The sequence below is a fragment of the Oryx dammah genome, unplaced genomic scaffold (genome assembly GCF_014754425.2).
Source record: "Oryx dammah isolate SB20612 unplaced genomic scaffold, SCBI_Odam_1.1 HiC_scaffold_25, whole genome shotgun sequence".
NCBI lineage: Eukaryota > Metazoa > Chordata > Mammalia > Artiodactyla > Bovidae > Oryx > Oryx dammah.
Window position 1 is genome coordinate 26,217,674 of NW_024070209.1, and position 13,293 is coordinate 26,230,966.

The 13,293-nt window shown below is 37.4% G+C and overlaps 1 protein-coding gene across 1 annotated transcript in view; it reads left to right on the plus strand.

Moving 5' to 3' along the window:
• Positions 1-13,293, plus strand: part of CAMKMT (calmodulin-lysine N-methyltransferase) — a 426,241-nt gene that overhangs the window by 11,321 nt on the left and 401,627 nt on the right. The window contains exon 2 of the mRNA XM_040224729.1: positions 3,405-3,577. Within this exon, the coding sequence (XP_040080663.1) occupies positions 3,405-3,577 (173 nt within the window). The remainder of the gene's footprint in view (positions 1-3,404; positions 3,578-13,293) is intronic.

Sequence of the window (13,293 nt, forward strand, 5' to 3'; positions counted from 1 at the left end):
TCACCATTTGCAGTGATTTTGGAGCCAAAAAAAAAAAAAAAGTCTGTCATTGTTTCCATTATTTCCCCATCTATTTGCCATGAAGTGATGGGACCTGATGCCATGATCTTAGTTTTTTGAATGTTGAGTTTTAAGCCAACTTTTTCACTCTCCTCTTTCACTTTCATCAAGAGGCTCTTTAATTCTTTGCTTTCTGCCCTAAGAGTGGTGTCATCTGCATGTCTGAGGTTACTGATATTTCTCCTGGCAGTCTTGATTCCAGCTTGTGCTTCCTCCAGCCCAGCATTTCTCATAACGTACTCTGCATAGAAGTTAAATAAGCAGGGTGACAATATACAGCCTTGATGTACTCCTTTCATAATTTGGAACCAGTCTGTTGTTCCATGTCCAGTTCTAATTGTTGCTTCTTGACCTGCATATAGATTTCTTAGAAGGCAGGTCAGGTGGTCTGGTATTCTCATCTCTTTAAGAATTTTCTACAGTTTGTTGTGATCCACACAGTCAAAGGCTTTGGCATAGTCTAAAGCAGAAGTAGGTGACTTTTTGGAACTCTCTTGCTTTTTCAGTGACCCAACGGATGTTGGCAATTTGATCTCTGGTTCCTCTGCCTTTTCTAAATCCAGCTTGAACATCTGGAAGTTCATGGTTCATGTACTGTTGAAGCCTGGCTTGGAGAATTTTTAGCATTACTTTGCTAGCATGTGAGATGAGTGCAATTCTGTGGTAGTTTGAGCATTCTTTGGCATTGTCTTTCTTTGGGATTGGAATGAAAACTGACCTTTTCCAGTCCTATGGCCACTGCTGAGTTTTCCAAATTTGTTGGCATATTGAGTGCAGTACTTTCACAGCATCATCATTTAGGATTTGAAATAGCTCAGCTGGAATTCCATCACCTGCACTAGCTTTGTTCGTAGTGATGCTTCCTAAGGCCCACTTGACTTCACATTCCAGGATGTCTGGCTCTAGGTGAGTGATCACACCATCGTGATTATCTGGGTCGTGAAGATCTTTTTTGTACAGTTCTTCTGTGTATTCTTGTCACCTCTTCTTAATATCTTCTGCTTCTGTTAGGTCCATACCATTTCTGTCCTTTATTGAGTCCATCTTTGCATGAAACGTTCCCTTGATAGCTCTTGTTTTCTTGAAGAGATCTCTAGTCTTTCCCATTCTATTGTTTTCCTCTATTTCTTTGCATTGATTACTGAGGAAGGCTTCTATAAGCGTCAACTATTTTTAACTCTGGAGTACTTCAATTCATTTCTAATCTCTCATTATGCAACTCTTCACCAGATTATTTTGAAGTGAATCTCAGATAACTGAGATAACATTTTCAGATAACAACTGAGATAACAGATAATCTCAGATAACATTTTTCTATAACTATTTCAGTATGTACTTATACAAGATAACATTAAAAAATAATTGCAATGCCAAATCCTATGCAGAATAATTCTTTGATGATCTGGTCAGTTTCCAAATTTTCTCCATTGTATCCTAATTTTTTTTACAGTTTAATTTTTTTGAAAACAGGATCCAAATTAAATTCCAAATATTGTTATTGTTGATATGTTTAAGTCTTTTTAATCTATTAATAAATATTCCCTTGACATGTCTCTTTTCCAGCCCTTGCTGTCTATTTTAGAAGAAACTGGGTGTTTTGTAGAGTTTCCCATAAGTTGAATTTTGCTAATTGCACTTGATCAGTGAGTTCCTCTACCCCTGCATTTCCTATTTCCCATTAGAGATTTGATGAAACTCAGATTTGATATTTTTTGTTTTGTTTAGTTGGTCAAGATAATGGTGGTGTGAAATTTCATCAGTAGTCACGGGGACATGTGGTCATTTCTTTATCATGATTACCTTGGTTCATGAATTCATGAGGGAGTTGAAAATGGTGATGTTCTGTTGTTCTTTCTTCATTTATTACTTGGGCTATTCATTTAAAGAAAAACTTCCCCTCTTCCATTTGGATACTCTCAGTTACAGTTTATATAGGAAAAACAGATGAATCTTGATTCTTTCTCTTCAATTACTAGTTTTCAAAATAAGTTGGTTCTTTGCATTCTTCAGTGGTCAGCAGTGAGGCATTTAAAAATTACCATTATGAACTCATGTGTTTCAGTTTAATTACATTTATTTTCTGTGTTAATATTCACAGTATCCCCTCTTTGGCCAATGGACCCTTTTCCTATTGTCTCTGGAATCCTTTTGCTATAACCCCTAATTCTGTAAGGCTTTCTTGTCTTCTTGTGTGCATGATGTTCTAGGCTTATCTTGTGTAATTCCTGCTATTCTTCCTCAGCTTGCCTGCCTTATCTTAGTTCCTTGTATGTTTAGTCGCTCAGTCATGTCTGACTCTTTGCAACCCCATGGACTATAGCCCACTAGGCTCCTCTGTCCATGGGGATTCTCCAGGCAAGAAAGAATGCTGAGTGTGTTGTCATGCTCTCCTCCAGGGGATCTTCCCAATGCAGGGATTGAACCCAGATCTCCCGCATTGCAGACAGATTGTTTACTATCGGAACCACCAGGGAAGCATCTTGGTTCCTTAACCAGGAATTATTAAACCCATGTCCTTGGCAGTGAAAGCTGGGAGTCCCAGCTACTGGACTACTAGGGAATTCCCCTTACTTTGTTTTAATAAAAATTGTCATTTAGAGACAGCAGTATGTGCATTAAGTGAGTTCATTGCTGCTAGTTTGGGCATTGGTTTTAGACCTTTTCAGTGGTCGGATGTAGGTAATACATGTATAGTTTTAAAAAATGAAATACATCATTAATTTGTATTATACTTCATTCAGATCCAGAGCTACAGTGTTTTTGCTTAACCTCATTAGTCTTAACAGCTGTATTGCCTTTCTCTCTTACTTAAGAACCCAGTTTGCAATGACACCAACAAAATTACTTATTTGATTTATCTTAACACACACACGGCTTAGAATAACATACTGCTCCTGTCTACGTATACACGTGTGCACGTGCACACACACACACACACACACACACAGGCTCAGAATAACATACCTGCTCCTGACTAGGTAGTATGCTTTGAAATTCAACTTTTACCCCCTAATTCTACAAACTGTTGAAGGTGCTGCTTGTCTTCTCAGACCTTCCTTTTGGAATTGAATGTCTCACAAGAAGAGTGGTCACAAAAGCCAGACTCTTCTCACTAGATTTACCTTGTTAGATATTAGACTGGTAGATCTTCAGTATCGTCCTTGTTCTCTGATGCCTTTGAGTAGTGTTTTAAAATGTTTTCTGCATCTTTTCTAGTTGTTTTCAGTAAGACTTTGATCTGAATTATCTGCCATTATCAGAAATGAAAGTCCCCTTACCTCTTAAACATTGAACATCGTATTTATATAATATTTGTGACCACAATATTTGGTTTTATTTTAAAGGTTCTGAAACAAAAACAACTGGATGACTGTCTACGACATATATCTGTAAGAAGATTTGAATCATTTAATCTGTTTTCAGTAACAGAAGTCAAAAAAAGGGAAACTGAAGAGGAAGCTGGTGCCTGGGTCCAATATACAAGCATCTTCTATCCTGAATACAGTATTTTCGTAAGGTAAACATCATTTCAGTTAAGATTTTTTTAAAGCATTTTTCTCTTGTAAAAGAAAAACAATCTACTAAGAATCGAATTGTTCATTCTATTGAGTTTGCAAGCAGTCTTTATCAGAATTTAGGTTTTATAACTTTGTGTTTGGAAATATTGCTTTAACTGGGTCTTGCTATGTTCTCAGAACTAAAGAAAAAAAATTCTAAGTAATATATTGGCATTTGGAGATAAAATTCAAAGCAAAGAGTTCATTTAACTGTTCTCTCATAACATTTGATATGAAAAAAAGCCAAGTTCTTCTTGAGGCTGAAAGTGAAAACAGACTTTTTCCAAACTACTCTTCAAGTAGTAGTTATTTGAAAAATCAAGCTTTGGTATTTTTCCTATTCATATTTTGTCACTTTCAGAAGAATCTTAAAAATAGGAGAAGAAAATTCAGTTGAAAACAGTGATATTGTGAAAAGCATACAGACTGTTCTGGTTTTAAAAATCATTAGAAAAAAGTGAAGAGAGTTAAGATACCATTTTTGCAGAATTAATTTTTCTCTCACAGTTATAGTCTAGCATGTTACAACATTACTTCAGGTGTTTGATTTTTATAAAATCTGCCTTTTTTGACAAGATTGCACATTTTGAAAGGAAGGGAGAAGCACATTTACAGTAATTGTAGAAAGAGCAAAAAGCATTTTAAGTGGAAATATGTCTGAATACAGTTTAGGTGAGTTTAGGAATAATTTTAAGAAAAATGTTTTCACAAAGGATGTCTATTTATAGTATATGTTTCTTGAACTATTTTAGTTTAAGATATCTAAGCTTTGAAAGATACCGTAACAGCTAAATGTTTAGGATTTGGGTAAAAATTGATTAGGGTGGTCAGGGAAGTACCGCTAGGATTTGGATTCATAATATTGCTTTACTGAAAACTCTAAATAGGGATAAAAACTTTGGGGTTTGTGTATATTCATTCTGAAATTTGAATTAGAACACTTCAGTTGCCTGGCATTTGTGATGGAGGTGATTAGCTTAGTCCTTGATTAGGAAGGAAAGAAAAGTGTATTAAATACTTACTGTATGCCAGGTATAGCACCAGGTGCTTTGATGTATTCTAATTCATGTACTCCTTCCAATAACTCTGTGAAGCAGGAATGAAGATAATTAAACAATTGGAAGATAGAGTCTATAAGGATATTAAAGAGAAGGAGAAACAGTAAGCTATAAAGTTCTAAAACTTATCTCTGCCTCCACCGTGATAAGAGGCAGTAAGTGTGAACTGTGCCAAGAATAACTTCCTGACATCTTCAAGGCCCTGGTAAGACTTAGCCAGAGAAAATGTGAATTCTTCTGTTCTTAGGAGCTTTCAAAATAAGACATTGTTCTCCACTTGGAGAACACTTGGTGGAGATGACCTTGATGTAGAAGCAAGACTCTTCTCCAGCAGTGTGGCTCTTTGTGATATAACCGTTTTTGAAAGAATAAATATTTTTATGTAAATATTACACTAAATCCTATAGAAAGATTCTTTATAGAAAGAAGACAGATGGCTGAGCTAGAAGTTTGGCACAATGGCTGCCAAGATTTTTTCTCTTTTTTTCAAACTAGCTGGTATCTCTCCACATCAGTAAACATATAGAATTCTAGAGCTGAATTATGATCTTAGAATAAAAATATATAATCATAGCAACATTAATAATGGCTGACAGTTGAGTGTCGGGCCTCGTGACAAGCACTTTTGGGAGTGGTTTATATGTACTAGCTTATTTAATTCACACAGCATCTTATGGGTAAATGCTGTTTTTATCTTCATTTTACAGAAGAGAATATAAGTAAATTGATTGAGGTCACACAGCCAATAATCGATTGTGACCCTATTCAAACACTGGTGGTCTGATTTCTCACCTGTACTTAAAAAAATTTTGTTTTGAATTAATTACAGACTCTTAGGAAGTTGTAAAAGTATACAAGGAGTTCCATGGACCCTTCCCTCAGCTATCTTGTCAGTAACATAGAATGATAGTCACAGCTTGAACTTTTAACTTCTGCACATCCTGCCTCTTGTAAGGCAGTCTTGTATTTATTTTACAGATGAAGGGATTGAGATCTGTCACACATATAATTTCACAAGCAAATCATTGCCATTGCCATCTCCAGGGGGTCTCCCTGACTTAGGAATTGAACCAGGCTCTCTGCATTGCAGGCAGATTCTTCACCAGCTGAGCCACCAGGGAAGCACACGTACCCTGTGAGTGTTCAGTAAATAAAAACCTGGGATGGAATGGTTTGCTTATGAAATTATATATGTGACAGATTGTCCTTATACATGTAGGGTATCATAGGTACCCCTTTAAAACTTGGCAAGATTGGCAACTGAGGCAAGTGTGGATACTGAATTTATATTTAAAAAGTACAGTTTTAGTGTTAGTAATATTAACAGCAGGGGTGACTATTAAAACAGCTTTTGTTCTCTTGTATTTTATTTTGTATTTTAGAAGGAACTTTATGTATATGTTGTGTTCAGTAGCTAAGTTGTGTCTGACTCTTCGCAGCCCTGTGGCCTGCAGCCTGCAGCCAGGCTTCCCTGTCCTTCACTACTCCTGGCGTTTGCTCAGATTCATGTCCATTGAGTCGGTGATGCTAGCTAACCATCTCATCCTCTGCCATCTCCTTCCCCTTTTACCTTCAATCTTTCCCAGTATTGGGATCTTTTCCAATGAGTCAGCTCTTTGAATCAGGTGGCCAAGATACTAGAGCTTCAGCTTCAGCAAATTGCTGTTAAAAGTGCTGCACTCATTATGTTAGTAAATTTGGAAACACTCAGCAGTGGCCACAGGACTGGAAAAGGTCAGTTTTCATTCCAATCCCAAAGAAAGTGAGAGTATTGGGCCGAAGAATGTTCAAACCATGAGACAGTTGCACCCATTTCACATGCTGGTAAGATTGGGGTCAAAATCCTTCTTCAAGCTAGGCTTCAACAGTGTGTGAACTGAGAACTTCCAGGTGTACAAGCTGGATTTAGAAAAGGCAGAGGAACCAGAGATCAAATTGCCAACATTAGTTGGCTTGTCAAGAAAGCAAGGGAATTCCAAAAAAAATCTACTTCTGCTTCATTGACTTTGCAAAAGCCTTTGTCTGTGTGGATCACAACAAACTGCAGAAGGAACTTTATAGCACCTTCAAAATGTGATGCCGTGTATATAGAAAGTAATTCATTGGGTCATGTTTTCATGAAGCTTAAATCACAGATATGGGCCAATTAGAATCTAATTTTCTAGATTATTTTAATCTCCAATCATGATTATATAGTTTGCTTGCATATACATATAATCAGAGTTTCAATAAATCAAAATGTTCCCTTGATATTTTTTAAGTGTTCATATTTTAATGTACAAATAATGTACAAATCTAGTTTCCTCTAACTGGTAGATGTAAGACTGAAAAAATAAGGCTTTAGCCATTTATTTTTGAAAGAGCTCCAAAGTAAGTTGCATCTAGAATCATGTTTTTTTAAACCTTGTCTTTCTGAAAATCTTTGTTCTTATGAAGCCCATTCCATTCTCTGGCTTACTTTTTCTAATTTTGGGGGACCACTTTTTTTTTGTAATCAAGTTAAAAAGTAATTTTAACCGCTTTGAATTGTGCAATTAGTGGTTTTTAGTACATTTACAATGTTGTGGAAACATCACCACTCTCTAATTTCAAACATTTTTCATCACCATGAAATGAAGCCCCATTCTTATTACTAGTAACTCTCCATCTTACTCCTTCCTCTTCCTCTTGGAAACCACTTATCAACTTTCTATCTATATAGATTTGCCTATTCTGGACATTTTATATAAGTAGAATCATATAATATATGCCCTTTTATGTTTGGCTTCTTTCACTTAACATAATGTGTTTTGATTAATCTATGTTAACAGCATATATCAATACTCCATTCCTTTTTTATGGCTGAATAATATTCCAGTGTATGGACAATACCATCTTTTGTCGGTCCATTCATCAGTTGATGAACATTTGGGTAATTTCTACTTTTTGGCTATTATGAATAATGCTGCTGAGAGACTTACTTGGTGATCCAGTGGTTAAGAATCTGCCTGCCAGTGCAGGGAACTCAGGCTTAGTCAGGGAACTGAGAGCCCACATGATTCAGAGCAACTTAGGCCATGTACCACAACCAGTGAGCCCACACTCTACAGCCTGTGAACCACAAGTACTGAACCCATATACCCAACTACTGAAGCCCGCATGCCTACATCCCATGCTCTGTAACAACAGAAACCACCACAATGAAAAGATTGCCCGCCACAACTAGAGAAAGCTTACGTGCAGCAATGAAGACCCGGCATAGCCAGAAATAAAATAATTTTTTAAAAAAAAGTAGAGAAAAATAATGCTATAAACATTCATGTAGAAGTTTTTATGTGGATATACAATTTTTTAATTCTCTTAGGTGTGTCCTGAGGGGCAAGATTATATGTGAATATATAACTTTATAAATCTCATAGGTGTGTCCTCAGGGGCAAGATTACTGGGTCATATAATAATTCTTTTTTTAACTTTTTTAAGAATGGCCAAATTGTTTTCTGCAGTGGCTGTGCCATTTTACCTACTAGGAATATAAGAGAGTTCTAGTTTCTCCCCATGCATGCAAGCTTCTATGATTTTTCCTATATTATTATTATTTTTATTATTACCATTCTAGTGTGAAATGATATCTTACTGTTGTTTTGATTTGTAGTCCCCCAGTGACTAAGTATGTTTTATGTTTTTTCGTGTGCTCATTGGCCATTTGTATATCTTATTTGCAGAAATGTCTCTTCAAGTCCTTTGCCCATTTTTATTAAAGTTGTTTTTCTCTGTTGTTGAATTGTGAGAGTTCTTTATATATTCTGGATACTTGAACCATATCAGATGTGTGATTTGCAAATAATTTGTCTCATCTTGTGGTTTATCTTTCACTTTCTTGATAGTGTCCTTTGGTGTATAGTTTTCAGTTTTGTTCAAGTTCAATGTATCTATTTTCTTTTTAATTTTTGTTTGTGTGTTATGGTGCCATATTTAGCCCTCATTTACTTTTAACCTCTAGTTTCAATCTCTTGTACCTTTATGAGTGAAAGTTGTTCAGTCATGTCTGACTCTTTGAAACCCCATGGACTGTAGCCCATCAGGCTCCTCTGTCCATGGAATTCTCCAGGAAAGAGTACTGGAGCGGGTTGCCATTCCCTTCTCCAGGAGATCTTCCCAAATCAGGGATTGAACCCACGTCTTCTGCATTGCAGGTGGTTTCTTTACCATCTGAGCCACAGGTAGGCTTCAAATTTTTCTCTGGTAGCTTTTTTTTTTTTACTCTTCAAATAATTAATTGCCCTAGTGACTTGCTCCTTATTTCTTACTCCATGGGCCATTCCTGGGAAAAAATCAAAGGTCCTTAGTTCTAGCATAGCTTTGCTGCTGCTACTGCTAAGTTGCTTCAGTCGTGTCCGACTCTGTGGGACCCCATAGACGGCAGCCCACCAGGCTTCCCTGTCCCTGGGATTCTCCAGGCAAGAACACTGGACTGGGTTGCCATTTCCTTCTCCAATGCATGAAAGTGAAAAGTGAAAGTGCAGTCACTCAGTCATGTCCGACTCTTAGTGACACCATGGACTGCAGCCTGCCAGGCTCCTCTGTCCATGGGATTTTCCAGGCAAGAGTACTGGAGTAGGTTGCTATTGCCTTCTCTAGCATAGCTTTAGGTGCTTGTAAAAAAGGTTGGTTGACTTTCAGAGGAAGAAACTGGCTACTGGTAAATTTTCTTTCAGCTTTATTGAGATATAATTGACATATACCATTGTATAAATTTAATATATATACTGTTGACTTCAATCACTTATCTATTGCAAAATGATTAGCACCATACTGTTAGCTAACACCCCTATCATGTCACATAATTATCATTTCTTTTTTGTGGTTAAAGACCTAGGAAACAAATTAAAGCTTTGGAATTTAGGAGAAACATGGAGTGAACTTTTTATATGTTGGCTATGTTAGCAAAAAGTTGTCATCATTATATAACATTAATTATCAGTGTAATGGAAATATTGAAGTTTGAGAAGTTCCCTTCCTTCTTGAGAAGTTGAGAAGTTCCAATACAGTAGCTATTACTGTCCAACCACATTATCCAAGCAAAACTGTTTACCTGCTTAGGTAAACAGTTGAAAGATTAAGGGTAGACAAGATCTTATAGAGTTGACACTTGAATAAAGTAGATATTATTGTTGTTGTTCAATTGCTAAGTCGTGTCTGACTCTTTGCAATCCTATAGACTATAGCCTGCCAGACTTCTGTGTGCATGGAGTTTTTCAGGGTTGCCATTTCTTTTTCCTGGTCATCTTCCTGACCCAGGTCTTGAACCTACATTTCCTGCGTTAGCAGGTGGCTTCTGCACTCCTGAGCCACCAGGGAAGCCTGAATAAGGTAGATGATTCTGTACAAAGAACAATCCTTGGGTTTGGAGCAAAGGAAAGGAAACTTGAAATAATCAAACTGAATATTTACCACACTGTGTCCATGGTAGTTTTCTTACAATTAGCACTAATCTTTATACCATTGAGGACAATGATTGTTGACCTTTTTCTTTAATGAGATGCCATCTTTTAGGGTTTCTCAACTTCATAGATAATTGCTTTTCTTCTTGTAAGTTTTTAGAGGTATGGGATTAGTTCTCCTGTTTCCCCATTGCTGATTTGATTTAATGTCACAGAGTTTACTTTCTGTTCTTGGCTTCAACAAATAAGGATTCTTGGCTTTCTGTTCTTGGCTTTCAAGAAGATGAGTTTTGTGTCACTTTCTGTTTTGAATACTGCCTTTAACTTTTAAACATGTATTTTACCTTAATTATCCCAGTTTCTGCTGTTTAGAAATATTTAACTTGTTGCAAAATATATGTACCTTTTTTTTTTCACTCTTGTCTCAGATTTCTTTTCAAATGTTTATTTCATCCTGATAGAGAGAGAGAGAGACAAAGTGCATGAGAAAATCTCTTTATTAAAACTAGACCGTAAAGCAGTTGCTCTTTTAGGTATTTATCCTAAGGAAATAATCAGAAAAGATCTCAATGCTATTTCTACAAGGATGTTTGTTGAAGTAATATGCGTAAAGCGCAATAGTGGGCATAATCTAAAAATCCAACATAAGATGTTGGTTCAGCAAATTGTGGTGCAATTATTTACTGGACTACTTGTCAGCCATTAAAATCATGTTGCAGGAGAATACTTAATAATGTGAGAGACTTTATAATATGTTAAATGAAAAAAGTACAAATTGCAAAATAGTATGGACAATGTGCTCTGCTATTTAATGACAGGTCTGTGAACGTAGCATAAGATTTGAAGGCTATAAACCAAACTGTTAACTGTGGTTATCTCTGTATGATAGGATTATGGGCAGTTTTTCCTTGAGGAAGCTATATATTGCTTTGATCTTTAGGAAAAAAATTGTGAGCTCTGTACTGTATTGCTGGTCGTTTTAATAGCTTCATCTTGTGTTTTAGATGTTAAATGCTTTGTTCTTTTTTCTCTTGACATGTGTGCTATGGTTTTTTTCCATGTTAGCGTAAATAACCTCTTCTAGAATCTTGCATCCACAGAGAAGATTCAGAATCTTCGTACCAGTGATGAAAGTTGGATTTGTGGTTGATAGCTTCATTGCCTTAGGTTATGATACTGTTGAGGCCAATAGTAATTGCAGATAACTTTCTGCATTCTCCCTTCATCACTCTTTGAAAGAACTAGGTCTCTGCGATAGAAATAAAAAGTTCTTCTGAGAAGGGTATTGCAGTTGACATGTATATTCTTACTGTATCTATTAGCTCTCTAGGGCTCCCAGAACAAAACACTGCAGTTTGGATGGCTTTAACAGCGGGTTTATTTGCTCACAGTTTGGAGTCTGGGAGCCTTAGATCTAGGTGTTGCAGGCTTGGTTTCATCCAAGGCCTCCTCGACGTGCATGTGGCTGCGCTCTTGCTGCCTCTTCCCATGGTTGTCCTTCTGTGCACATGCCTTGTTGACTCTGTGTGTGCTAATCTCCATTTTGTGTAAGGACAACAGTCGTTTTGCATTAGGGCTCACCCTAATGACCCAATTTTAACCTGATTACCTCTTTGAAGGCCCTTCTGAGGGATGAGGGATGGTTAGGGCTTCAGCATATGAATTTGCGGCGGGGGGCACAGCTCAGTCCATAACAGTGTGCATCATTCATGATAAGTTTTTGTGACAAAGTAGTGTTGATAAATTTTATTGTGAATCATTAATGCTTATTGTAAACTATTCAGTTCAGTTCAGTTCAGTCGCTCAGTCGTGTCCGACTCTTTGCGACCCCATGAATCACAGCACGCCAGGCCTCCCTGTCCATCACCAACTCCTGGAGTTCACTCAAACTCATGTCCATTGAGTCAGTGATGCCATCCAGCCATCTCATCCTCTGTCGTCCCCTTCTCCTCCTGCCCCCAATCCCTCCCAGCATCAGGGTCTTTTCCAATGAGTCAACTCTTCGCATCAGGTGGCCAGAGTACTGGAGTTTCAGCTTCAGCATCAGTCCTTCCAGTGAACACCCGGGACTGATCTCCTTTAGGATGGACTGGTTGGATCTCCTTGCAGTCCAAGGGACTCTCAAGAGTCTTCTCCAGCACCACAGTTCAAAAGCATCAATTCTTCGGTGCTCAGCCTTCTTCACAGTCCAACTCTCACATCCATACATGACCACTGGAAGAACCATAGCCTTGACTAGACGGACCTTTGTTGGCAACGTAATATCTCCGCTTTTCAATATGCTGTCTAGGTTGGTTATAACTTTCCTTCCAAGGAGTAAGCGTCTTAATTTCATGGCTGCAATCACCACCTGCAGTGATTTTGGAGCCCCCCAAAATAAAGTCTGACACTGTTTCCACTGTTTCCCTATCTACTTCCCATGAAGTGATGGGACCAGATGCCATGATCTTTCTTAGTTTTCTGAATCTTGAGCTTTAAGCCAACTTTTTCACTCTCCTCTTTGACTTTCATCAAGAGGCTTTTTAGCTCCTCTTCACTTTCTGCCATAAGGGTGGTGTCATCTGCATATCTGAGGCTATTGATATTTCTCCTGGCAGTCTTGATTCCAGCTTATGTTTCTTCCAGTCCAGCGTTTCTCATGATGTACTCTGCATAGAAGTTAAATAAGCAGGGTGACAATATACAGCCTTGACGTACTCCTTTTCCTATTTGGAACCAGTCTATTGTTCCATGTCCAGTTCTAACTGTTGCTTCCTGACCTGCATATAGGTTTCTCAAGAGGCAGGTCAGGTGGTCTGGTATTCCCATCTCTTTCAGAATTTTCCACAGTTTATTGTGATCCACACAGTCAAAGCTTTGGCATCCTAAAGAACTACAGCTGTAAGTTATATAGGGGAACATGTAGAAGATTGTAGATGTATTAGCAACAACTTTTTAAAATCACCACTGGAAAGGTAACTCAGACTCAATGACCTATTGACAGTTGGGTTCATTTGTTTATGAAGAATAGTATCTTTTATAACTGTTAGTAAAATAGCAGTTATCAAATATTTAAAGGGCCATCAGGTGAAGAGAGATGAAAAGGAACAGAATTAAGATCAGTGGGCAAGATACAAAACATTTGCCCCCTGACACATAGAACTCCCTATAAATGGAATGTGCAGACTTGAAAGTTGGTTAGTTCTTTGTGACTAAAGT